Source organism: Marmota flaviventris, chromosome 1 (assembly GCF_047511675.1).
Source record: "Marmota flaviventris isolate mMarFla1 chromosome 1, mMarFla1.hap1, whole genome shotgun sequence".
Lineage (NCBI taxonomy): Eukaryota > Metazoa > Chordata > Mammalia > Rodentia > Sciuridae > Marmota > Marmota flaviventris.
Window position 1 is genome coordinate 23,550,877 of NC_092498.1, and position 26,127 is coordinate 23,577,003.

General features: G+C 43.8%; 2 protein-coding genes across 3 annotated transcripts in view; both read right to left on the reverse strand.

Moving 5' to 3' along the window:
• Window positions 1-271: 271 nt before the first annotated feature.
• Cpa4 (carboxypeptidase A4) lies at window positions 272-20,600 on the reverse strand. 2 transcript variants are annotated; one of them, XM_027950156.2, is made up of 11 exons: window positions 20,533-20,600; window positions 15,690-15,771; window positions 15,118-15,252; window positions 13,601-13,699; window positions 10,937-11,038; window positions 9,645-9,746; window positions 8,788-8,898; window positions 7,627-7,717; window positions 5,694-5,893; window positions 4,583-4,667; window positions 272-459 (listed from the first exon to the last, which is right to left on the reverse strand). In XM_027950156.2, the coding sequence occupies exons 1-11, from the start codon at window positions 20,598-20,600 to the stop codon at window positions 272-274; spliced, it is 1,263 nt and encodes a 420-aa protein (XP_027805957.1). The 2 variants fall into 2 exon arrangements, with proteins under 2 accessions (XP_027805957.1, XP_027805958.1); XM_027950157.2 differs by lacking the exon at window positions 13,601-13,699.
• Window positions 20,601-23,733: 3,133 nt separating this feature from the next.
• Window positions 23,734-26,127, reverse strand: part of Cpa2 (carboxypeptidase A2) — a 35,966-nt gene continuing 33,572 nt past the window's right edge. Inside the window, exon 11 of the mRNA XM_027950141.3 lies at window positions 23,734-23,973. Coding sequence (XP_027805942.2) covers window positions 23,786-23,973 — 188 coding nt within the window. The 3' untranslated portion in view covers window positions 23,734-23,785. The remainder of the gene's footprint in view (window positions 23,974-26,127) is intronic.

A 26,127-nucleotide genomic window follows, 5' to 3' on the forward strand; every position in this document is an offset into this window, starting at 1 on the left:
GTGTGACCTGATCAATCTGCAGTGTGGAAGGAAGGTACACCAAAGGCTCAACCAAACAGCAGGCCCATGCACAGCAGGTTCGTGGAAGTGCTTCTCACAGGTGCACCGCCAGGATGCATGAATTCCAGGGAGCGGGGCTGCAGAGGGCTGGCCTGTGTTCTCTACCAAGCCAGAGCGCTCTGACTCACACATGAAGGAATGAGCTCTTTAAGAGTGGCCTCAGTTGGTGTGCTTATGGGACAAATAAATGTAGACAGAGGGGGCTCCTTGTCTAGTAGAGGTTGTCCCGCACGTGCTCCATGATGGTCTTCAGCCCCAGCCAGGTCTCCTCTGCGGTGGGGATGATCTGGTTGGCCGGAAGAAGGAAGCCATAATGTCCTGTATCTCTCAACTCAAATGTGAATGCATACTTGATGCCATTGTCATATGCCCAGTCGATGCTGCTCCCACTAGCTGGATCTGTAAGTCCAAAGAACAAACACTAGTGAAACCCAGTTTCCTTTAGGATTCCAGAGGAGAGGGCCAGGAGTTCTGCCTGCCTAGAGTTCTTTAGGGACCCAGAGTTCTTTCTGCAAGTCATCAGGCCTCTGACACATAAACTCTGGCTCCATCCATAGATCTTAGGATGTCCTGTATCATGAGGTTCTACAATAATTTCAAATCAAGAGATAGGAGGAAATCCTTACACCCACCCTGTCACTAACTCACTGTGTCCAGCACTGCAGGTCACTCAAAACCAGTCCTTACAGAGATGGGTGGAGTCAGCAGCATCCAAGGGAGCCCTAACAACCCTGGTCTCCTGGAATTGTGTCCTCTCTCCTACACAGAATAGGGCTGGCTTCACTTGTGTCACTAACAGGATATTGCAAAAACAAAGCTGTCATGAAAGATACTGCAGCTTGTCCTTGTCCTCTCTTGGGTCCCTTTCTCTGGGGGAAGCCAGAGCTATAATGTAACAAGCCTGATCAAGAGCTTACTGTGGTAAAGAACTGCAAACTCCTAGCAATACTCAGCACTAACTCACCAGGCACCCAAGTGAGTCACCCTATAAGCAGATCCTCCAGCCTTATCAAGACTAGTTAACTGCTGCCCTGGAAGATATCTTGACCCATCTAAGACCCTGAGCCAGAACCACCCAGCTAAGCTATTCTTGAATTCCTGACCCATAGAAACAGTGTAAGAAAATAAATGTTTATTGTGTTAAGCTGCTAAGTTTTATGGTTTTTTTAATACAGCAAGAGATAACTGATATGCAAAGAGGAAGCACATTCCTTAGGGTTTCCCTTTGCCAAAAGGCTTGAGAGAGACAGGAGGCCTGTTTTTCTGCTTCTTCCCAAACTGTACCAGAGCAGAAATCAGCTAAAAGTCCAAAAGAGAAATGATCTTGAATAATAAAATAATGATGTCAATAGCAGCTATTATCTATTCAGCATGAGCCAGTCATTATGTTGGAAACTTGACAGTTATGATCTTGCAATCTTCCAAAACCAGTGAGGTAGGTATTACTGTCCTTGTTTTACAGATGAGGGAATCCAGGCTCAGACAGGGTAATTCATCTAAGAAAGTACAGATGCAAAATGGCAGCTCTGGAATTTAAGCCCAGGTCCATCTGATGATAAAGCCCATGCTTTCTTCAACCTACTTGAGGTTCATCTGCTTTATTAACACGTCTGATAAATGAAAATATGGGCTGGGCTTGGTGGCGCACACCTGTAATCCTAGCAGCTTTGGAGGCTGAGGCAGGAGAATCACAAGTTCAGAGACAGCCTCAGCAAAAGCAAGGTACTAAACAACTTAGTGATACCCTGTATCTAAATAAAATACAAAAAAGGGGTGGGGATGTGGCTCAGGGGTCAAGTGCCCCTGAGTTCAATCCCTAGTACCGGAAAAAAAAAAAAGGAACAGAAAGAAAATATGGTTCTTTTACCTTCCTGTTATTTCTGTGAGTTGTTTCTCATGGTGGTATGGTATGTGCAATGTTTCTAGAGACACTGCCCGCACTGACAAGACACGTTCCCTAAGGGTATGAACAGGCTCCGCTCTGCTCTCAGAAATCCTTCCGTGTTTCCCATGGATTTTCTACCCTGAGAAAATGCTTCAGCAAAAATAGATGATGGTACCAGAAGCTTCTAAGGGTTCTTTATATGGAAAGCTCAAGTATTTCATAGCACATTTAAGACTTTGGAAGGAGGCAGAACAGCATCTGCTCAGAGGTCAAAGTGATCAAATTCACAAGCTTCACTTTATTCCCTGCTCAACATTCAGCTAATCTCTCATTTTTTTCCTGACACACACGGGAACCTACTATTAACATTGCAGTTTTCAATTAATAATTAAAGATTATTCCCTAATAACACACATAGAGCCATTTAAGGCAGCATAGTATTTCATCATATGGATATACCAAATGTGTTTTTAATCCAGCATGCTCCTGATGGACATTTGAGATGTTTTCTAGCAATTTGTGATAGTAAGTAATGCTGTCATAAACATCCTTAACACCTATGAATTTCCCATGAATCAGATGAACCCAAAGAACTTGTTTTTAAGCCCTTAGTAGATCAGAAGAAGTGAAGAAAAGGACTGTTGGAGGCAGTTGGCCAGAAAGCAGTGCAAGCCAGAGAGGAGGAAGGAGACTAAAAACTCTAAAAAGCACAGGCAAGAATTAGACAAGCCAGGCTGGGGCTGTAGCTCAGAGGCAGAGCGCTTTCCTAGCATGTGTGAGGCACTAGGTTCAATCCTTAGCATCACATGAAAAACTAAACAAATAAAGGCATGCTGTCCATCTACAACTATGAAAAAAAAGAAAGAAAGAATTAGGCAAGCCAAACAGGCAGGGGCAAACTATCGAGGGATTCTACATCCCAATATGGCACATTAGATCATAAGAACTAATGTTCAGGAAACCATTCAATCATGAAGAAAGGGGCTTAGGTCTCTTCCACATGCTTAGTTTAAGTAGGCAGGAAAGTATGAAGTCGATTTTAGAATTATTTTTATTTAAAATGGTTAATCTAAGAAAAGGTCTGGAACTTGAAGAAATTAACACCAACTGTTTATGTAGTACATGCTAGAACCCTTGGGGTTAGAGTGTTATTATACAAAAATTGATTGCTTTTTGGAAAGCAAGAAGGGCAGAGAAAGCCCACGAAGAACACAGAAGATGGGCTCTTGAAAGAGGTAGGAAATGTTACGGCTCCTGGAGATGCTCAGGAGAACCTTCCTCCTCTTCTGTTGGAGGCATCTGGTAAATCTCCCTAGGCCCGGGCACTGCTCAAGCTGGGGAAAAGTTTGTGTTTGATGTGGGAGGACAAGGCCATAATTTAAAACGGTGTCTGACTCAAAAACCAGAACCCTGTTGACCTACGAAGCTCTTTTGAGAAGACCTCTTCAGCAGGCTGCTAGCAAATCTCCTGTAAGTCTCTTTAGTCCCTGGCTCAGTTCTGACTAATTAAGCAGAGGGTGAAGAAAGTCTCCCAGATGTGTACTCTGAAGAGTTCCCATTTAACAACACTAATAACAATAAACCATGAATAATTAATGGATTGTTGCTGCAATTAGCAACATAAATACCAGCCTCCTGCTAACTGCTTCATGCTGCTTGTGGCATATGAAATAGAGACTAGGGTGCTTAGATGGCAGTCCAGAGGAGGGCCTGGGGGAAGGATGGAGCACTTCGCAGAAAAGGAGTTCCGAAGGGAAGCCAGGCGAGTGGATTGGGTAAGGTGGAACAGTGAATTCCACACCCAAAGAGGAAAACAAATATACCAGCAAGTGTTTAGGTGCTCTGAAGGGCACCAACGGTTAGAACACTATATACAGAGAAGGCACTAGAGGGAACTAAGGGGACACTACCTTCGAAGGGATTAGAGTTGTGCTTCCCCTATTTATGTTCACATTTATGTTTTCCATTTGCAGCTGGGATCTTGGACTATGATTTTTTTTCAACAGGAACATTTGAAAACAGACTCACAGAAAAAGGGAACAGGTAGATTCTCAACAGGAGTTGTTGAATGTATTGCCCACAGGAAACATTTTAACAGAAACCAGACAAGGGTATTTCTTCAAAATGAGGCTGTAGATAATGAACCTCAACACCAGGTTTGGGGCCTCAATAGGTTTTTCTGTTGTTGTTGTTGCTGTTTATTTGTTTGTTTTATTTTGTTTTGGCTAGATGCTAAGCATTGTTGGGAGGACCACCTATAGATCATTTCAAATAAGGTGAGGGGGTCTCCCCCACACCACTATCAGGACCACCATCAGTCTGCCCACGTAAAGGTGGGTTTCATTTGAAAATGGACAGATGGACTTGAAGAATTTTTGGCCAACTGTGTGAAGATGAGGAATGCAGATTCTATCAGCCAACAGGACCTAACTCATCAAGGGCACATGATAAATAGCTGAGCATGTTGAAGGCAACTGCCCACAACCACCATCACACGGGCTTGATAGCAAGTCATTCTATCTCTAACCACAAAAACAGTCGGCCACACAGGCAGGCCCACTGGCAGCTCCCGCCACTCCATTCCCAGTTCCTCTCAGAGCACTTTCGGAACAACTCATCCACACAGCCAGTACTCACACACGGTGGTGCAGGTTGGGCCCACTTGGTACTTAGTGCCTGAAAGGGAAGCCAGAGCTGCAGCGGCATGCCTCGCCACGTCGTCCTGGGAAAGGAATCAGCAAAGTGAAGAAGAGTGAATCCTGAGGCCCACGATTGCCCAGCTGTCCTGCACTGGATGGTCTGGAAGAGTCTCGGCCCTCCCCCAATCTCCCCTTCCGGTCTCTTCTTTGTTACTTAACTAGACCCAAGATTGGACCATCAACTGAGGAAAGACACCGGATTCCCCCAATCCTTCTCCACCACATCCCCAATTCTTCCATCCAGTCTGGGAAAGGAGGTAAAGAAAGATGGAGGTGGAAGAAGATCAGTAATAACTCTAAAAGCGTGGAAAACTGGAAAGCTGCATTCAGGCTCTCCAGAGGCCTGGCAAGCTGCTCAGCCCCTGTTAGAAACCAGTAAAGGTACTGAGGAACAAGAATGCCAAGAGTGCTTCAAGAGAAAAATCCCTGAAGAACTGGATGCTCTAGAGTAGAAGTGGAGACAGGGCTGCCATATATAAAGAGGACCTGGGATAATTCATGCCTGACCATGAGCCTGGGTCCTCAGCCTGGAGGCTAGTGAGCTGGCTATGACCTGGGCAGAGGGGTGTGCTCAATCAGACCAGCCCAAAGGCTGTGTAGCCCTGCTCCTCCACTCCATCCCAAAATGTCCTCCCCCATTCTAGGGTGAATCACTGGGGGGCACAGAGCACCACTAGCTGTGATCTACACCCTCCTTCACTTCTTCATTAACTACAGTGAGGGGCCTCTCCCCCCTTGCACACCATAGTGGCAACCACAGTGCATGGCAGGCAGTGGGTATGACACCCTCCAGTCAGAAAAACAAGTGAGAAGGTAAGGCAGACTCCGGCGCAGTTCTTGGAGCTCACAGCAGGCCTAGAAGTAAGAGGCACGTTCTCCTGTCCCCAGTAGGTCTGATGGTACACCCCACAGGGCAGGAGAGAAGTCTAAGCTCTTTATGAAACCACCCAGGCTCCTGGACTTTCCTCTGAAGCTGTAGATCAGTCACCTTGGCAGCACCCAAAGGGTCAAGCAGGCCCAGGGCTGGGTGGAAAGCCACTGTCACTCACCAGCTCCTCAGCATCTGGGGCCTTCTTGACAGTGTATCCATAGGGATACATCAGCAGCTGTGAGTAGCTGTGCAGGTCAATGAAGCATCTGAAATTTCCATGCTTTTGAATGAAATCTACCACCGATTTCACCTCCACTTCAGAATTGGCATGGGGGCCGTGGTACACTTCAGAGCAAGGGTTATCACTGGCTCCCTCTCCTGTTGGGGGACATCCAACCAGAAATAGTAATCCATAGGCCACGAAAATAGAAATGAGGGCACTAAGCCCCAAGGAGGGGTGGGAGGTATTGGCAATGGGCAGCCAGATGCCCTAAAGAACCAGTCCATAGTATGTGCAGACTGCAAGGAGGAGGCCAGGGAGGGCGGTGGTGGGTATTAGATCTCCACGGCTGAGGAAAATTGTTGGGACTTCTTTAAATGGATACAGTTGACCTTATATTGTGCCAATAGCAGTTGTCATAAATAATTAATATCATGCTTGAGAATGAGTTGTAATTAATAAGTATTCTAGATAATTAATATGAATACCAATAAATAATGAAAATGACTCCATTTATTTTGGTGTCAACTTATTCTCTTGCTTCAGATCTTAATAGCCAACTGCTGCCAAAAATAATCTATTGTTGTGGCTAAAATCTCTTGGTTATTTGACAGGTACTTAGAAATATTGCCTTCTGTATTGCTTCCCAACACAGCTCCCTGAAGTATTTGGTGATTGTGCATGCGTATGAGCGTGTGTGTGTGTGTAACCACCCCAGTTATGGGAATATCTGGCTTAACTTTGATGCCTTCAGTTCCCGCATTGGTATCAGCTCCTTTCACTTTTCCCTAGTGATTTTTGTGGTTATTTCTGTGCAAGTAAATGAAGTCCATTAAAAACAAAACATCAGGACTGGAGTTGTACCTCAGTGGTAGAGCACTTGCCTAGCATGTATGAGGCACTGGGTTTGATCTTCAGCACCACATAAAAATTTTAAAAGTAAAATAAAGATATTGTATCCATCTACAACTAAAAAATATTTTTAAAAATCAGTGTAGCTGTGAAATAGTATAAGATAACTAATTGGATTTGGAATTGGAAGGTGAGCTTAGATCTTAATTGTTTTTTATGAGTTGTACATGGACATAATGCCTTTATTTTGTTATGTGGTGCTAAAGATCGAATGCAGGGCCTCACACATGCTAGGTAAGCGCTCTGCCACTGAGTTACAGCCCTAAGATCCTAATTTTTATCAGCCATACAATCTATAGATTATCTCTGAGTTTCCATTGTCTTTTTTCAGATAATAAAGTCTACCCACTAAGTTAAAAACAAGATATATGCGAGAGTACTTGGCACATATTTGATATTTTGTAGAGGATGGTTTTTAAAAATCTGGAACTCAGAACCCAGGTTACCTAATTCCCCTTCTCTCTCTCAACAGCATGCTGCTGAGGTTCATATTACATGTTAAGAATAACTGCTGGAATTTAATTTTCACAACATGATCTTGCCTATTAGGGTAATAGTGCTAATTGCTCCCTTGGATTCATACATCTAATATGAGAGTAGTTTTAAAATATCAGAATGTCAGTGTAGGGCCTGGAGTTGTAGCTGGTGGTAAAGCACTGCTTACCATATACAGGCCCTGCACACGAAAAAATAAAAAAAAAATTGGCATAATTATAATAACAATGCAAAGATACTCTGTCCCACTGTGCTCCCAGGAAGACAAAATGTATTCAATCATTCCTTTTCAAAATTACAATAAAATCTTTAAAACAAAACAAATAGAATATATCCACCTAGAGACCCTCAAAGAGGCTGCTAAGTCTGTCAGTGAATGGAACAATGGAACCAGAGTGGAATAGGCTCCCTCAACACCAGCTCAGAATCCCCGTGAACAGGCTCATCCCATGGCAGTGGGATCTGAAACTGTTCCCCCACCTACCTGCAAAACTCGCATTCCAGTTTCGATTTGGATCAGTGCCAACACAGCGGCTTCCAGGATTCAGGGACCGTGTCTTCCTCCATAATCGGTTCTGAAAAAGCCACCCAACACCCAGAGGTAGGTCAATCAACAGAAGCAGTGAAAGGCTTCTGGGAGACTAATATGGAGATGACCACAGTAGATGGGATGAGCTGCTTGCAGCTGGGCCTGAGGGAGCTCCAGTCCTCGCTATGGGGCAGTTTGCTCTCATCCCCTCCGACAGGAGGAGTTTGTACTTCTGGCTTTAAGAAAGGAATGGCCCTCAAAATCCCCTGATAAGAATTTTATATGCAAGAACCAAGTTGATGCCATCTGAATGCCCTGAATAATTATTGGCTTCAGTAGACATGGGACGCTCGGCCGTTACGTGCCTTGATGATCACCTATGCCTATTTTATTTTTGCTTTAAGAATCCACTGAATCTAGTCAAGCTCTGGGTTGGGGAATAAGGGAGTAAATTAAATGGCACAACAAAGAAGCCATCAGCCAAATTCAGAATGTGAGACATTATACAGGAAATTACTTAGTTTCTCCAACAAATGAATGACATTTTAAAAGGATGAGTGGGGGTGCTGATGTAGTATAAAAGGAACTGCAGCGACATGTAGATGCAACGTGCAGACCTTGTTGGATTCTGACTTCAACAAATTGACTCCTAAGAGACACTTTAAAGATAATTGGGGGTGTTAGATGATATTAAGGAACTTCCATTAATTTTTTAAAGGTGACAGTGGTGTAGTGGGTTTGGGGCTTTTTATTATTATTATCATCATCACCTAGAGATGCACACTAAAGTAGTTTTGGGTAAAATAACATGATATCTGAGATTTGCTTCAAATTACATCAAGAAAAAAATTGTGTGGGAGAAAAAAAGATGAATAAAAGATTGAGAAAATGTTGATAATAGATCAAGGCTCATAATAGGGAGTTCCTTAAACTATTCTCTCTATAAAAAATATATATTCCCTGGTGATTCTCGGCTCCGAGAATGACTAGAAGATGAATTCCCAAGGAAGCTCATAATACGCGCATTAGTAGAAGTGCTCTCTAAGGGTACTGGCAAAGCTAGGAACTCATTTCACTAAGTTTCACTCCAAGTTCAGCCCATTCGGGGTTACTCACTTGAGTGTGTGTGTACACATATCCATCAGGATTGGCCACAGGCAACAAGAAAATATCCACTTTCTCCAAGATGGAGGTCACAGCTGGATCCTCCCCATAATCAGACACAATCTAAGCAGAGACAAGGTGTTTGTCAGCTATACCTCAGCAGGCTGGATTACTAAGGTCCAATAGGGTATGTTCCTTAGAGGCCCAGTGCCCACCAAGAATGGATGCTTCTAGAACAGTGTCCACCCTCGAGGCTTCTTTGGTGTCTCCATGGGCATGGCTGTCTGTAAAAGCCCTCCGAGCTCCTCAAGACCTGGGGACATGGCTGCATGACAACATCAACTGCAGTGAATCCTGGGGTGCTCGCTTTGTTCATTCCCTCTGAGAGTGAGAGGGGGGTCACACCATATCTTAAGAATTTGAGCCCCCATCGAAGGAGTAGGGAAGATATGACCTTCACATCCAGGCTTAAAACACTGTTGCCTACCAACACAAGCTTAAAACAGACTTCCTGGATGGATCTGGAGGCAGCTTGAAGTCCCTCCTAAGGGCTGTGCGACTTGGAGGGGCCGAAGGCAAAGTTCATTTGACTAGTGCTGAGTGTTTCTCTGCTCCCCTCGCAGGGCTGCAGAGGGTCAGAATCCCAGGCATACTCGTGGCTTATCGGCTTGCTCCCCACCATTTTGTCACTTAGCCAAACTGGGCTGATAAAGTGGTTTTAACCATTTACTTCTCCAATCTGAAAAGTCCCCAGCCTACTGGGGTGTACAGAGCACCTTCCTATCTCATCCCCAGGGCCCAGCTATGTGAGATGCTGCAGGGGCCCCTGGGGCCCACCAGAATCCTTGGCTAATACCAGACGACATGACCTTCCTCGCCGTCCAGATGGCAGTGGCCTGTGAGATCCACTCGCGGGAATGGATGCCTGCATTGAGCCAAATGGCCGGTCGCTGCTCGCCTCCTGTGCTGAACTGCAGAAGGGAAAAGAGGCCAGAAAATGACCCGCCTGCCCGCGTCTCCACTCACCTCTCCTCTCCCCAGCTCGCTCCTATTCATTTAATTCATTTAAGATAATTCAGAGACCAAATGTTCCTGAGGGCACCGTCTATTTATTGGGCTTATCCGTGACCAGGGAGCTTAATTGGTTGGCTGCAGCTCCGGGCAGCCTGAACCTCTCCAGTGTTGGGAGCAAATGGAAAAGAGAAACAATTGTTATTGTGGATTAGAATGCTGGTGCGATTAGAGATAATAGTATGTCTCTTGAAAGACCTCAAATGGTATCCCAACAGAGAGAGACACAAGGGTGCATGAACCAGGCTGTTTTGCTGATGCAATAAATGAATTCGGTTTTAAATTAGGAAGAAGAGGGCTTCACTATGGCTCTTTGTAAATGACAGTAATGAATTCTGGCTCCTGCCTTTGCCATAGTGTTGGGGCCCTGTGGGTCGGAGCTTGGTGCTAACGAAGCCAGGGTCTCCATCAGACCAGGCAAATAATCTAATTGTAATTATCTTAAAGAAACCAGCTCAGTGGCAGGTCTCCCTTCCCACTGATAGATAGCTTGCTAAAAACCTGGGTTCTTTGGGCTTATATGAAGCTAAGGGTTTGGCAAATTCTGAGCACCATCAGTTGTTCCATGGTTTATATGCCCAAATTCCTTTTTATTCATTCTGTAATTTATGTCATTGTCATAGTGCTCTACCTCCTTTGCCAATACAGACCTGTATCTGTTAGAAATATCTGGAAACTAGGCTTCGTGCAGCCAAGGATCAGAGCCTGGACTTAAAATTATACCCACCCTAAAATTAGCTTCCTAGGTTGCTTTTCCAATAAGTAGCCCTAAAAGCAGACTAGAACTCGTAGGTCCAAACCAACTTATCTTGCTGTTTACAGAAGGTGGGATTGAAGGCAAAGCTGCAGCCCTTCTGGGAGCTTTCTGGAATGCTAACCTCTCACCTTTGACTCTTTCAGTCAAAGCTTGGAACTTGAGCCCCCATCGAAGGAGTAGGGAAGATATGACCTCCATATCCAGGCTTAAAACACTGGATGTGCTCTTTCTACCTGGCCCACATTAGACAAAAACGTGTGACTCTGTCAGATCAAATTCTAGCCAGAGCAATCTCCCAGCCTCACTGTCCTTTGAAGGGCACAGGGGCCTCACCTTCAGGACATACATCGGCCGGTTTTCAAATGACTGTCCAATCTTCACCCTGCTTGCCAGGTCAGGGAAATCTGTGGCAATGTTGTCCATCTCTTGGTAAATCTGCAGTGTAGAAAAAGTGCACCCAAGGGCATTTTTAGAATTTGTTTAGCTGTCAGAGAACAAATCTGTCAACTTTATCTTATCAGTCTTCATGATTTTTTCTGAGCTCCTAACCTTGGGGTTGACCATATTATCCACCGGGAATGCTTATAGAGAGAACTGCCCAAAGAGTCGCTTTCTACAATTTTCTAGAGAATAACACATTTCATTTGTCCATGAAATTGTAGTTCACCCAACTAGAGTGGAGAGGCTTATATTAATAGCTCTTGCTGCAAAGTGTGGTACTCTGTGCCATCTTGGTCTGGAACGTCAGAGCAGCCCTGCCTGGTCAAAGTTATTCACAGCAGACCTCCCCAAACACGCGATCACTTTATCTACCAACAACAACAAAAATCAATTTAGCATGCACCATTTCCATATATGTACCAGCATAGAAATACATTACATAATTTTTTTTTTAAGTCACAGAGGTTGTAATAATTTCTCCTTCATCCCAATGGGCCATCTTGCTTACTATACCCCACTTTGGATCTCTAAAGATTTAAAGATTTTCTAAAGATTTCACCAGAGTAAGTGATAGAGAGCTGTAAATAGTGGCTAAGAATACTCCCATATGCCTTCAGGGGAGAAAAAAATATTTGTTTTAAATAGAGTTGATCCATTTTATTTTCTTGAATCATTTGAAGGCCGAAAGAAGGAAATATACAAATGTGTTTAGTCAATAAGATTGGAAGAAGGAGATATACATAGGAGGAAAATGTTCAATCAACATTGAATCAAAACAAGCTTACAGGGTTTATGGAGTGGCAGTCAATATAGTAAATTGTGCAGAAGCAAGAAACCACCCTCGAAACACACAGGCAAGCTAGAAAGTACAGTGAAGGTGATTCACAGCCAGTTGAAACGCTCACAAAGGTGAAATTGTACATGCCAGAAATGAAGAGGGAATTAAATACCAAGGTGGAGGAGAGGAGAGGAGGCTTCAGGTGCTGGGGGATCACAGCCAATGAGGAAGAGAAGCAGAGGGCTTAGGACCCAGCATGGGGCAAGGAGCTAGGACTTCAAGCTGGAGATTGGCATATCTGATCACATAAAGGGCTTGGAAACTCTTCCCCCAGAGAGCAGAAGAAAAGCAGGGTGGCTGTCCTAGGCATGAGAGGAAAGAGATTTATCCAAGAAAAGTTACGACAATAAGATGTGTCCAGATGTGGGGTCCAAATTCATGCAGCCAGCCACTGCCACGACATACACACAGGATCTGGAACCAGAAAGCCTGACAGAGACAAAAGTGAAATTCCACCAGAGACCTAAGAAAGCCTAAGTGGTTGTAGGATGTGAGCTTTGCAAAGATGTTTTTTGAAAGAATTGAAACAGGAAGGCTATGGCAAACCTATCCGAAGCAAAAGGCCTCCCAGGGAGCGAACAATAGCTGAAAGTCAGACTGCAGGGCACCTAAAGCTAGAGAAACCAGAGGCAAAGTGGTTTGAGAAAGTGGAGCCTAGGCCTCCAGCAAGTGAGGGGATGGCCCCTCTGGATCCCTGGATGACATTTGCAACTGGTTAACGGGGCTAGAGAGGGCCCCACGTTAATGAGGCTAACGTCATGGGTTTGATCCCTGTGTGGGCCCTGAGCTCCACTTTTGTCCATGGCCTGAGACTGAACTCCTAACTTTATCCAGCTGTTTTGCAGATGTATGTCATTGGTCACAAGAGGGATCAAGGGGCAGTGTAGTTGGAATATACACAATAAACAAAGCTACTGACAATCATGGGAAAGAAGTGGAAATAGCTGGTCAACCTTTGAAATAATCCCTCATCTAGAAGAAAAACAACTTAAAGTATTTGTCTCGTGGAAAGCATGCAGGAACACCAGGTTTGCACATAAAGAATGACCCTTATTAGGGTGGATGAGGGAAAATACCGGTTTAGATTTGGGGTGTGTTCCTAGCAGAGTTTGCAGACTAATGAAGGAGATACCGGGGGACATAAAAGAACTACACCGTTCATTCAGTTCCATTCCAGAGTCCCTCTTGATTTCTCAGGTTCCAATATCATATGAAATTATCTTGCTCCAAATTTTTCATTTGAAAGTTTGGCTTACCTTGAAAGTCAGACATCTATATAAAGTGGTTTCTAACTAAACACAGCACCAAAATGCATTATGGAACAAATATACATTATAAGTAGTCATGATGAATGAGTGGAAATATTTGGTTAACCTTGGAAATAACCACTTGTCTACTTGACTGGAATAAGTAACATTTTATTCTGGGTGAGGGATTATGGTGGGGGAGTAGGAGGTTGAATTACAAGGACTGGAAATGATTGCAATTATTTCATAGTTTTCTATAAGCGGTTGCTTAAGAAAAGAAGGATGTATGTGGAAAATAAGGTCCACTTTGTACTTCACCATTTTCTTCAGTGTTGGTAGGAGTTAAACAGCCCAAAGATTGGAAAGGAATTAAAGTATACAAGGACTGGAAATGAAAGCCCCTCCGTGAAGTGATATTGTGATGAAGACTAATACCTACTGGAAATTAGAAACCTGCTCTGAAATACTTACAGCTTCCAGAGTATGGTAAGCCCCATAGTTGAAGGTATTATTGCTCCGCTCTTGCCCTTCGTTATATTGCATTTCTTCATCTTCATTATCTAAAAGGGCCTGAAAACAGACACAGCAAAATGGTGAAGTCATCCATGGGAGACAGATCGTGTTTTTCCTACCATATCTTGGTACAGAGGCTGGCCAAGTTGATGGCTCCTTCCACACATCAAGCAGCACAAATGTCAAGGTTTAAAAGGGGATCGCATAGCTTAAATTATACAAAGTAAGGATTAAAGCACAGTGAAGTGTAAGTTCAAGCTGCCTACTTCTTAAAGAACTTGCATTCCTCATCACTACATAACGTGGTAATGCCAAATTTCTAAGGAGTTTAAATAAATTCTGAGAAAGTAGGACAACAGAATGACCAGTGTTCATTTTCACCTAAGATCTTCATTCTCTAATGTTCTTGGTTCATTTGAAACATTTCAATATACAAAAATACCGCAACATCAATGCCAGGAGAAAAGCCATCAGCGTGTGTACACTGGTCATCGTGATGAGTGTGGTATGATTTTGAAAAATGAACTATCATGCCCTTTAACCAAAAGTAAAAAAAGTGTGGGGGGGGTCAGATTTCTTTCAAATATCTATAAAACTTTACTTCTCGGTGTCCAATTTAAGTCACCCCATTGAAAACCCACTTACTCCCTGGAAGCAACATATGTGCTACTGGGTTATTCTCTAGTATGAAATCTCTAGACATCAGCCTGCATCTGGTATCCAGTGCCTCTGAAATGCACAGCTTGGGAAACCATTCAGAAACAAAGAAATTCTTATAACCACTCATACTTTGAAGGTTCCTGGCAGATGTCTGTGACATGTGAGGATGATTAATAAGCTCACAGCTGCTCACGCCATCAGGAAACTCCCGGGCCAAATCACCAATTAGTCCATAACCCACCTCGGTGAAGGAGAGAGCATGAGCCAGACACAGTCCTGCTGTTCAACACAGGTCGTGGGGCTGCATGGTGATGTTCCCCCCACTGGGGACTACTGGGGACATTCTTGCCTTCTCACAAGGGCACTTCTTATGACTGGTCTCCAATATCCCCCACACCCACCTTGGCTCCTAACTTCAAATAAGAAAAGGGAGAGGGGCTTATTACTTACTGTGATGTGCCAGATACTGTCAGACACTTTGCATACATTTAACTAAAGAATCTTCCCAATAAACTACATGAAGTTAAGCGTCATTATTACCATTTTACTGATGAGGAAATGGAGGCTTGAGAGCATAAAAACTTGTTCAAAGACACAGCACTAGCAAAATTGTAATCTGGGGCCAGATCTCTCTGTTTCCCCGTCTACCACAATGCTATTCCTCTAACAAGTCACTGCGATTTACTTCCATTTATCTCAGTTTCATCATCTTTGAAATGATAAAGGATGACACAAGACCTTGAAATCTCTCAGATCCATTCTGGACTGGCCATTTGGTCCTATGCAAGACCAGTGAGAGGCCATGGCCTACCCACCTGCAGGTCATCAATTGTCACTGAGTACTCCAAGCCTTGGGACTTCAGGAAGGATTTGACTGGCTGTAGACTGATAGACGGAACCAGGACATCCACAGGCCGGCCCAAGGTAGAGGGAGAACTCCAAAAGTTGAGCTGAAGAGAACAGAAATAAAACCAGATTCAAGGACAATTCAAGTAAAACACACAGTAAGTTCATTCTTCTAGAACCAGTAGAAGGTAATCCCCGAGGAGCAGAGTTCTGCCCAAAGGCAAACATCACCCACATCACAACTGTATCAAATCAGACCACTCAGCGAACAGTACCTGGCAGAGTCCAAGAGATGGTAAGTCAATGGCAGCAAGGAGGAGGGAGCCCAAGACTCAGGCCTCCTATTTTCCGGGACCACCCTGCTCTCACCTATAGCTCTTCTTACCCATCAACTTTCTTGATTGTCTAAATGGCCTGTCTACTAATACAAGGTTATACACGGAGAATCTTCCAGAATAAAAATAACATTGCCAGTAGTACAAGATTCCTCTCCCACCAAAGTTAAAACACTCACTCAAGGGGACTAAGAAGCAGCACATACCTTAAAGTTGTCCGAATTCACTAGTTGAGTCAGTTTGCTGACCTCGTCTCCATTTCTGACATTAATCCTAAAAACTTGGTCCCTGGAGAAAGAGGGGGGAAAAAAAGCCAAAGATAATGGGGAGCTTTCAAATGGCAAATAAACCCCAGCCCACTATCCCAGACAGAACTGGGCTGAACGAGAGGAAATGGTCTAGTCTTTGGTTATAATGTATAGCCATTAAAAATAAGACTACGTGGCAGATATAAAAAAGTGCTCATGGTATAACTTGAAGGGAAATATTAAGTGAAAGAGCAGGACACAAAACTGTACGTATGCCATGATTACAAGTATGGAAAAAGCAGATGCACTGGAAGAAAAACAGACAACGGAAATATCCCAAATGCTGACAGCGCTCAAGTTCGGGTCGTGGGATTATGGATGACTTACTTTTTTTCCCTAGTATCTGTTTTCTGTAATGTGGTCATATTACTTTATAATGAAAAACATATATATTTTTACAGAAGGGAATGTTCCTGAGTTACATGCAAAGCTAACTCAAGACATAAAGAAGCACTTCTTCACTGTCAGGGTGAGGGCTGAAACCCTGGTGGAACCTCCAGACTGGGAAGAGCTGGACGAGGGAGCAGAACCTCCATCCTGGGAGGCTGGGCTGTTGTCCTCTTAGAGAAGAGGGGGGAGGCTGGGTGCTCGGCCTTCCCCTCAGTCCCAGAGTCCAACACACACATGCTTCACAATGGAGCTGAATAGAGCTCAAGGTGTGAGGCTGAACTTGGGACTACTGCTGCCCACAGGGTCGGAGAGGGTCTAAAAGGGCCTGCCAGTCACAGCCCCCTTTGTCATTTGTCCTGCACTTATTTCGTATAGGTTATTTAGCTTCCGCAGCAGGGGCGGGAGAAGAGGCCCCAAAGTCCTGCGTGGGAGGGAGAAGGCTGGGGCTGAAAAGCTGCCTTTGTGTTCTCGGCCTGCTCGGGGAGCCAGGGGAGCCATTAGGCCGTTGCTAGGTGACGGACCAAATGAGTCCACACTCGACGCTGTCACATGCGTCATCCCTTTGACACGAGTGAATGCGGGAAGAGCGGCTGGAGAGGGCTGTGGGCTGAAGGACCTGTTGACAGAGTAAATGGCTCTGTCACGGGGAGCTAAACGTGCAGCCTCACGTGGCCACCCCTCACCAGAAAACCAGTTCAGTCCGGATGGACCCTCAGGGTTTTGCATGGTTCTAGAAAGTTCCGGGGGGCTCTTCGCGGGGGTCTTGGCCAGGCCCAAGGAGTCAAGACCCACTGCAGGTAGCTAGTTTGGAGAAGATGTCAGTGCCCGGGTTTTTTTTGTTTTCTCTCCCACCCTAGCCAGTCCCCACAGGGTCTTGGAGGTGGGCAGCTAACTGCTGCTGAGGGCCCTGGTAGAGAAGCCCTGGCTGGGCAGCTGTGTCTGAAGCTGCTAAGGCTTGGATATGGCTCAAGGGTGCAAGTGCTCAAAAACTGGTCCCAATTACAGTCCTGTGGTTGGGTGGTAGGAGCTAGCTTTAAGAGGTGGGGCTTACTGGGTACCCCAAAGGGATTAATGCTGATCTTACAGAGTTAGTCCCCAAGACAGTAAATTACTATACAATGAGTGGCCTGGCCTCTAACTCTGGCTTCTTGTCTTGCCATGTGACCTCCCTCTCACACATGCTCCAACTATGATGCCATCCACCATGCTATGATGCAGACAGGGGGACCCTACCAGAGTCTGAACGAATAAGGTCACCCAATCTGGGATGTTCAGCCTCCAACACTGTGAGCCAAATAAACCTCTTTTCTTTACCCATTACCTAGCTTTGAGTATTTTGTTATAGCAACAGAAAATGGACTAATACAGAACCCATCAGGTTTGCTGAGAGTTGGACTACAGCCCTGGGAAGATGGAGAGTCAGACCAGCATTTCTCTGACACAGGCAAGAAACTTTGAAGGGGAAAAGGGGGAACAGGTTTAAATCAGAAGGGACTAAGATTAATCTGCTGAACTCATATTCTTTCATAACCTACCTCCAACACTCCAGAAAAAGTGGTATCTTAAAAGTGAGTATTCTAGAAAGAGCCTGTACATTGACCAAAATCTAGGCATTTATAAAACAACACTGGCTAGAGCAATCACAAAGAAGGAGGGGACAGAGAAGGAATGAGAAGAGAAAACAGAGAGAGACGTAAGAACAAGAACCAAGTCCACATCCCATTCCATCATCATCTCCTCCACCTGTCACTCTCGCCTTAGTATGCCTTTGCACACATTACTCCTTCTGCCCACAATCACAGTCTGTTTCCTATCTTTCTGGAAATCTCCTGCCTAGTCTTTAAGAGCAGCTCATATTATCCATGAAGCTTTCCCTAACCAGAGGAGGCAAAGTTAGGTATAGTCTTCAGACAGTGCTAGAAATTGGCAGTAATATTAGGATTTAACATTATCTTTATGAACATCAGTGCATCGATACCTAAAATCAGAGTGTGTGCCGTACAAAGGACAGTCATTCTTGCTCTCATTATCCTTGTCTATGGACAAAGATAATGTTCACTCCAGGTCATGAGAATGCAGATGGTTGAATCCTTCATTACCTGGACGTTCATTCAACCTTGACTGTGAGCTCTTTCTGGAGATGGAAGATTTGCCTGGGAGAGGGGACATGTTGGAGTTTGCAGGTTGCTGTGTCCACTCCTCCTCCATACTGGTGCTCTGATCCCTCTTACAATACCCAGGACCATCCAGCTGCTACCAACACCAGATTGAGGATGCCCTGCCACGTACCCTCACACTTGTCCCAAGTTCAGGACAGTCAATACAGGCAGTCGAGTGGCTTATTCTTTGTGTATCTCTCATCAATGTCCCTAGCCAGGCTTAGCAGCCACCATGAACAATATAGACATGATTTCCCAAAACTCTCAAGAGGACTGTGAGCTACTGCTGAAACTACAACCAGTTCTGCAACTACTTCCTGTTCTGTCCCTGCCCACACCTCCCAGCCACCTGGCCATTGTCCCAAACTTAAGATGACCAAAGACCAGGACAGAAGGTACCAGCAGTGCAAGAGAGACTGGTGGGTAGGAGAACCAAGTGAAAGGGAAGAAGATGGGTGGTGGGGAGAAACCATCATCCTCATCCCTAGCAGGCAGTCTCCGTCCTGGCTTCTAATTACAAATGCTTGGAGACCAGCTTGCCTATGCTCTAAATGTTCATTGAGCTGGATGACCAGGACATGTCAATGGACCCTAGGAAGGACTGCTGCTCCTTTTCTGGATTACTTACTATGGAGTGAGACTTTGGAGTTTTAACCAATAGATAACACAATAGTTAAAACCATCTGCAATCAGCTATTGGTTAAAACCATCTGCAATCAGCTCAGGTACACAGCTCTCTCTGTGCAAAACTCCTGCTGTGAGCAGTCTAGGCCCCGCTGTCTTAGCCCGGGTGCTCACTGAACCATAAGAAGGAACATATCCTGAGAAATAGAGATTTTCCAGCCACACGAATAGCTGCAGTGGGAACCTGACAGCTCCATGCGTCAGCCCACACAGCAGCAGGTGTAGTAATGACACATCTACTGCTGAGCTGCCTGTGGAAAAATCTCCTTCCCTGGCCACCTGCTACGCCTAACCCCCAAGCTATTTAGCAGTAGAGACACAGGTATCAACAGAGTCATAAAAATTACTCAATCTCATATAAGTAATTGCTTCAATAAACAACCCCAAAGTCTCTTTAACCAGGTAGTATAATAGAAAGTAAACTAATAGTTATAGATAGACCAGTGAGATAGAGGATTCTATTTGGAGATTAACTTATGTTATAGGAAAAAGGGTATGGGTTTTGCATGCCGAGTTCCAGCTCCCCTGCTTACCAGCTAAGTGGCCTTGGGCGGGTTCCTTAACCTTTCTAAGGCTGAGGTTTTTCATGTTTAAATGGAGGAAAATAACACCCCTGCCTTGCAGAGTTGTTGCATGATCCAAAAGATAATGTACATGAAAGCTCTTTGGAAATGGCAAAGCTTTTTGCAGTAATGAGTTATTATAAGGCAATCTTCTAGCAGGGCCCCACGGCATCTCTTTCATCTCTCCTACCTCCCAAATCTCCTCTCTGCAAACCTCCAAGCGTTGTGTGTGGAGCATGTTGAGCATATGTGCACACAAAAACTCACACACGTCGTACAGGTGTGGGTCCCTGCATGTCAATTTCCATAGCTGTGCCAGGAGCACCGGCTCTACAAAGTCTTCACTGTAAACAGAGAAGTGAGACCAAAAAGACTAAGACCCAGGTTTCCTCTTTAAGTGTGGTGGAAATCAGAAACAAACAATTTCTGGTCATTCTTTGTAATTAATAGTGTAGGAATGCTGGGTGCGGCGGCTCACACCTGTAATCCAGTAGCTCAGGAGGCTGAAGCAGGAGGATTGTGAGTTCAAAACTAGCCTCAGCAACTTAGTTCCTGGCTAAGGAACTTAGCCAGACTCTGCCTCAAAATAAAAAAAAAATAAAAGGGCTGGGGATGTTGCTCAGTGGTTAAGCCCCTCTGGTTCAGTTCCTATACCAGAATGATAAAAATACTAATAACAACAACAATAATGGTGTAGGAATAAGAAAATAGGGGATGCCTGAAACTGACCTTACAAATAAGAAGCAGAAAGAAAAGGAATTATCAGATTAGGGAGCTGGAGAGGGACTGTGGAGCCCAGTAGTTCTGATTTCAGAAGAAATCAGGCCTCAGATTGCCCTAATCCCCTTCCTCTTGAGGTAAATGACAAGCTATTCCTTTTCAATTCCATTTGGCCCTCATATTGCTGAAAAAAAAAATATAATAAGAAGTCCAAAAGGAACTTACCCAAAAAATTTTTCTCGGCCACACATGCTTGACCCAATAAGGGTCACAAAGAACAGTATCCACCTCATGTCCCAAAGTGACAGTCACATAGTAGTTGAGTCAGGCTGTATTTATAAGGAGCCCAGGGCAGACTCACATCCTCAAAAATGCTAATGTGATTCCCAAGCACCCCTGCAACTCTGACTGTGTGGCAGGCGGGTTCCTACCAATGCCTCCTCCATTCCTTTCGAGTGATAAAGGGCAGAGCCTCTTCATTTACAAGGTCAGAAACTTGCTCCACGGGCTGGAAAAGTCTGGGCCAAGGGTGCCATATTGCTCATCGCTTGGCATCTAAAGAGCATTTTTGAGTAAATAGAAAAGTCCCACGGAAGTGGTTAGAATTTATACTGACAAGAGAGTCCAGATGTCAACCTGGATGGAATTGCCTCTAGAGTTAAAAAGTGAAGAAAATCAAGTGACCCAGGCCAGTTCTGAGACCACACTTGACAAGTCCTTTCAGAAAATGTTCACCAGAGAATGTCATAATGAGAAGAGTTCATGGCCTCTTTTATAGACCTGAGGCTGAATTCTTGTGAGTCCCCTGAGAAAATAGAAAGATATGCGGTCGATGCTATAGAAAGGAAGTATTAATCTGAATAAATTATCATTTTCCCTTGGGATCTGAACAACAGGTAAGGTTTGATAAAATTATTAATAATAAAACTTTCTTGGGCTGGGGATCTGGCTCAAGCAGTAGCGCACTCGCCTGGCATGCGCAGCGCTGGGTTCGATCCTCAGCACCACATAAAAATAAAATAAAAAGATGTTGTGTCCACCGAAAACTAAAAAAAATATTAAAAAATTCTCTCTCTCTCTCTCTCTCTCTCAAAATAAAATAAAATAAAATAAAACTTTCTTAGGTTTTGCTAGTCTTTGACTCTGGTATCCTTTCTTTCAAGTCTCAATGGAATAAACGGAAGGCACTCATCATCTGAATGACTTCTTCATGGGCTCCGGGGCCTTTGGGTCTGTACCTACATTCCTAATTTCCCAAAGCCTTCCCAATCCCACCATCCCCATGGGCTAGATTCTTTCTGCATCTGCCCAAAGGTAGTGGATATAACCAAGAGTCATGGTTGGGAAATTATTCTGACCCTTGTTAAAAAGGTAAAGAAAGCTTTATTCAAGATTTTTGCTGTGGAGATCATGAATATTGCAATAGGAAAGTCTAACTGTGCTTAAGTCCAAAGACAGCAGAATGAAGGGATCAGCAGATGGGAAATCACTAAGAGGAAACATCAAGTCAGGGGGATTCTTTCGAAAGTGGCCTAACAAGAGTCATGCTAAAGGCAGGCCATAGACTTATACATCAATAGTGCGGGATGAATAACTTGATCAGATATCAAAGTGAGGGGATGACTTAGCAAGGTCTTTGCTAAGACTGGCTCTGACAGGGCCCAAGAACAAACCTAGTCAAAAAAGAGGACATCAAGAGTTGGGGTTGGGGTTCAGTGGTAAAGCGCTTGTCTAGCACATGTGATGCACTGAGTTCAATCCTCAGCACCACATAAAAATAAATAAATAAAATAAAGGTACTGTGTCCATCTACAACTAAAAATATTTTTTTAAAAAGACATCAATTCTAAAGCATGGTCCAAGAGAGAGCCTCCATCAGGAGTTGTGGAACTGAGGGCTTCTATCTTCTTTACCTATCTCAGGGCTGTTGTGTCCTCCTACCACCTAATTAAATTCCCTAACCCACTGAGTCCACAACAGAGGCTGGGCTGTACTTCACCAAGGTAGATTTCAGCTTTGAAGTTAGTAACAAGAGAAACTGAGGGATTGGGGCTGTAGCTCAGTGGCAGAGTGTTTGCCTAGCATGTATGAGGCACTGGGTTCCATCCTTAGCATCACATATAAATGAATGAATGAATAAATAAATAAATAAAAGTCTTCTGTCCATCTGCAATTGAAAAAAAAAATTTTTTAACCAGGCAAGCTGAAATTTATTTCCCACTTTTGTCTCCCAGGGAAAACCATCAGTATGAAGAAACTCTAAAACCCTAATGGAAGTGAATATCTGAAAAGAAATTGTGTGGAAGTTGAGACCCAAACTTGATGGGGCAATGGGAAAGAAGGAAAGGAGTGTCATGGCTTTGGGTCCCATCGGTTTTTATAAAACAGCATGCCAGAAATGGGAATGTACATGCACCTAGCACGATGCCTGGCATTTTGTAGTTGCTTAATTAGTATTTGTTGAAAAACTGAGCTCTAAAGTCTGCTGCTAGCTCTGAAATGAGGGGTTGATACATGCTAAGACACAGATGAACCTTAAAAACTTAGTGTTAAGTGAAATAAGACAGACACATGAGGAAAAATACTGTGATTTGTCCTTACAAACTGAATGTGAGGAGATTCCTAGAATAGACAAATTTATAAAGACAGAAAGTAAAATAATGGTCATGAAGGGCTGAAGAGAGAGGCTAACGGGGAGCCACCATTTAAGGAGAACAGAGCTTCAGTCTGGGATAATAAAAAATTTCTGGAGATGGACGGCAATGACAGTGGAATAATATTGTAAATGTACTTAGTGCCACAGAATTGTACCCTTAAAAATAATCAAAACTTGGGGCTGGGGCTCAGCAGTAGAGCACTTATCTTGCATGTGTGAGGCCCTGGGTTCGATTCTCAGTACCACATAAATAAAATAAAAAGGTACTGTGTCCACCTACAACTAAAAAAAATATTTAAAAAAAATAATAATCAGGGGCTGGGGTTGTGACTCAGTGGTAGAGCGCTTGGCTAGCATGTGTGAGGCACTGGGTTCGATTTTCAGCACCACATAAAACAAAGAACTAAATAATGGTCCATCAATAACTAATAAAAACATTTAAATAATAATAATAACAACTACTAAATTTTATGTTATATATAACTAATTAAAAAAACTTCAAGGATGTTTGGAAGATTTCTCTTAGGACAAATTAAAGAAAAAGACAAAGGCAAGGTGCTTACAGTGTAGTGGATTGCTATGTTTTAGGGCAGAGAAAACTGAAGAAATGGGTACTGAGGATGTGGCCACTGGTACAGCACTTGCCTAGCATGTGCAAGGCCCTGGGTTTGACCCCCAGGCCTGCAAAAAAGAAAAGAAAAAAGAAAGAAAGAAATTGAAGAAATGAAGCACCTACATTAGTATTAGAAAAAGGAATGGTCACAACCCAATTTTGCTTTAAACCAAAGAGATTTTAATGGTGTTTGTCTATTCCACAATTCCCTAATATGGGTGGTCTCGCACGTGCTCCATGATTGTCTTCAAGCCAAGCCAGGTCTCTTCAGCTGTGGGCAAGATCTGCTTGGCCGGCAGGAGGAAACCATAGCGGCCTGTGTCTCTCAGTTCAAAGGCAAATGAGTATTTGATGCCAGAGTCATAGGACCAGTCAATGCTTCCACCACTGGCTTGGTCTAAAGGGCAAATAAGAATAAGGACTGGTTATGCTATTCCCACTGACCTCTACATAACCTCTATATTCAGTTCCACCATGATCAAAGGTAAATCAGACCCCCATATGCATGGGTTGCAGGAGCAGGCATAGTTCAGCAGAGGCTCATGCCCACAGAATACACAAGAATACTTTGAAAAGCAAAAGGTGTTATTCCAATGAACACAGTACTTAGTCTTCCTCTGGTGTTCTTAGGAGCCTCTGGCTTTACCCACCCATTTGGAATCTTGCCTGATGCCCTAATTGGCATCTTCCCCAGGTTAGGGAGGCCACACCACTTCCTTCTTTAGAAGGTACAGGCATTGTTTCCTGTAGTGGTAGAGCAGGAGTTATGGAGTAAGAGATTTGGTCCCTGTCCTTACGAGACTCTCAGCATAAGGAGGGTGCAGGCTCTGCTACAGTGTGAAATCATATGTGCAGCCTCCCTGCTGATGGGCTAAGTCAGCACAGTCATGTGCACCTGAGACATGTGTGGCCACTGACATGACAGATGATGAAGGCGGATGGCATGAGCCTAGGAAGATTCAAGGCAATCAGACTCGGTAGAACTAAGCAATGGGCTGGTCCTGAGGCCCTGCCCAGGGAGGGCAAGTAGAGGACAAATGGAGGATATGGTTGTGGCAGAGATGAAGGAAGCCACCCAGCCCTAAAACAGGACTGGGAACATCAAGGAAATTGTACCAGGAAAGAGTAGGACTAGAGGTTAATATTGTGAATTGCCAAGTTGAACATCCCTTATCCAAAATGCTTGGGATCAGAAGTGTTTTAGATTTTGGATTTTGGAATATTTCATATATGTAATGAGGTTATCTTGGAGATGAGGCCCAAGTCTAAACACAAAATTCACTTGTTGCATATATATCTCACACATGTATCTTAACGGTCATTTTATATAATGTTTTTAGTGCACCTGCCTTTTGACTAGGATCTGCCACATGAGGTCAGGTGTGGAATTTTCCACTTGTAGCATCAGGTTAATGTTCAAAAAGTTTTTGATTTGGGGACATTCCAGATTTTGGATTTTCAGATTAGGGATGTTCAACCTGTAATTCTGAGAAATTCTTGTGCACTTGTCAGCCACAACAGCTAGTATAGTGCCTGATGAATAACAAATACTTAATGGTTGCTGACTTGGACTGATTCTTCCCAGGGTACCAAAATTACTAATCTATACCTCTGATGTGGCTATATGATACAATCATCCCATAAGGGGTCCATAGAAGATAGAGTATTAGTTTCAGATTGAATACTAACCCTCAATGATTAGCTGGTGACCTAAGGCCAAGATGCTTCATCTGTCAAATAAGGATGATATACCATGTATTTCACAGGGCAGTAAGAATTAAATGTAATAATGTAATGGCTATGATTACAACACTGAGTGCTCACTAAATGTGTTAGGGTGTTAAATTATCTTATTTAATCTATACCTTAGTCCTGAAGTAGTTACTAGCATTGTACCTATTGTACAGATGAGGAAATTGAGGTTCAGATGAGTTATAATGTAGGTAGAATAGGCATCCAATAAATGTCAGTCATAACAAGCATTATCAATAAATGACTAGGATCTTGTCAACTTAGACCACATTAAGGATCAAAGGCATCTGGAGGATAGTAGGTGGCTGCTTTAGAGTTGGTGAACACTTAATTCTATATATTATCTTTTGAGTCTCTTGACAATTCATTTCACAGATTAAAAAGCCCAGGGAGGGTGAGTGACTAGCCCAAGGTGACTTGGTTCCAAAGTGGCAGTTTTAGCTCAGATCCAGGCTTCTTCTGGCTGTGCTTTCCCCACTACATCTCCCTGGGAAATAACTCAAGGATACCTTCTCCTGGACCAAGCACTCATCACAGCACAAAGCCCTTTCCAGGTGGGAAACTTTCTCACCCAGAACACACATGAAGTCACCTCCTAGATGGAGAGAAGCAGATGTTTCAGGTCAGAAGTGAACCTAGGCAGGAGGCAAGAAGAACCTAACTGGGACTGGTTCTTAGAGGCAGGGCTTGTCCAAGGTATGAAGAAGCAAGATAATACAGTCAGTTCTGGACAAATTTGCAGCTAGAACTTGCATTAATGATGATCCAGTCTTCAAAGATCACACAGCAAATCTACATT

Coding starts and splice junctions, on each gene's coding strand:
- Cpa4 (XM_027950156.2), bottom strand. CDS start 20,600: ATGAGGTGGATACTGTTCTTTGTGACCCTTATTGGGTCAAGCATGTGT. Junction 8,899..9,644: donor CCATCTGGACGGCGAGGAAG/GTCATGTCGTCT, acceptor GTCTCTGCTTAG/ATTGTGTCTGATTATGGGGA. Junction 4,668..5,693: donor CCCCAGATGCTGAGGAGCTG/GTGAGTGACAGT, acceptor TTCCTTTCCCAG/GACGACGTGGCGAGGCATGC.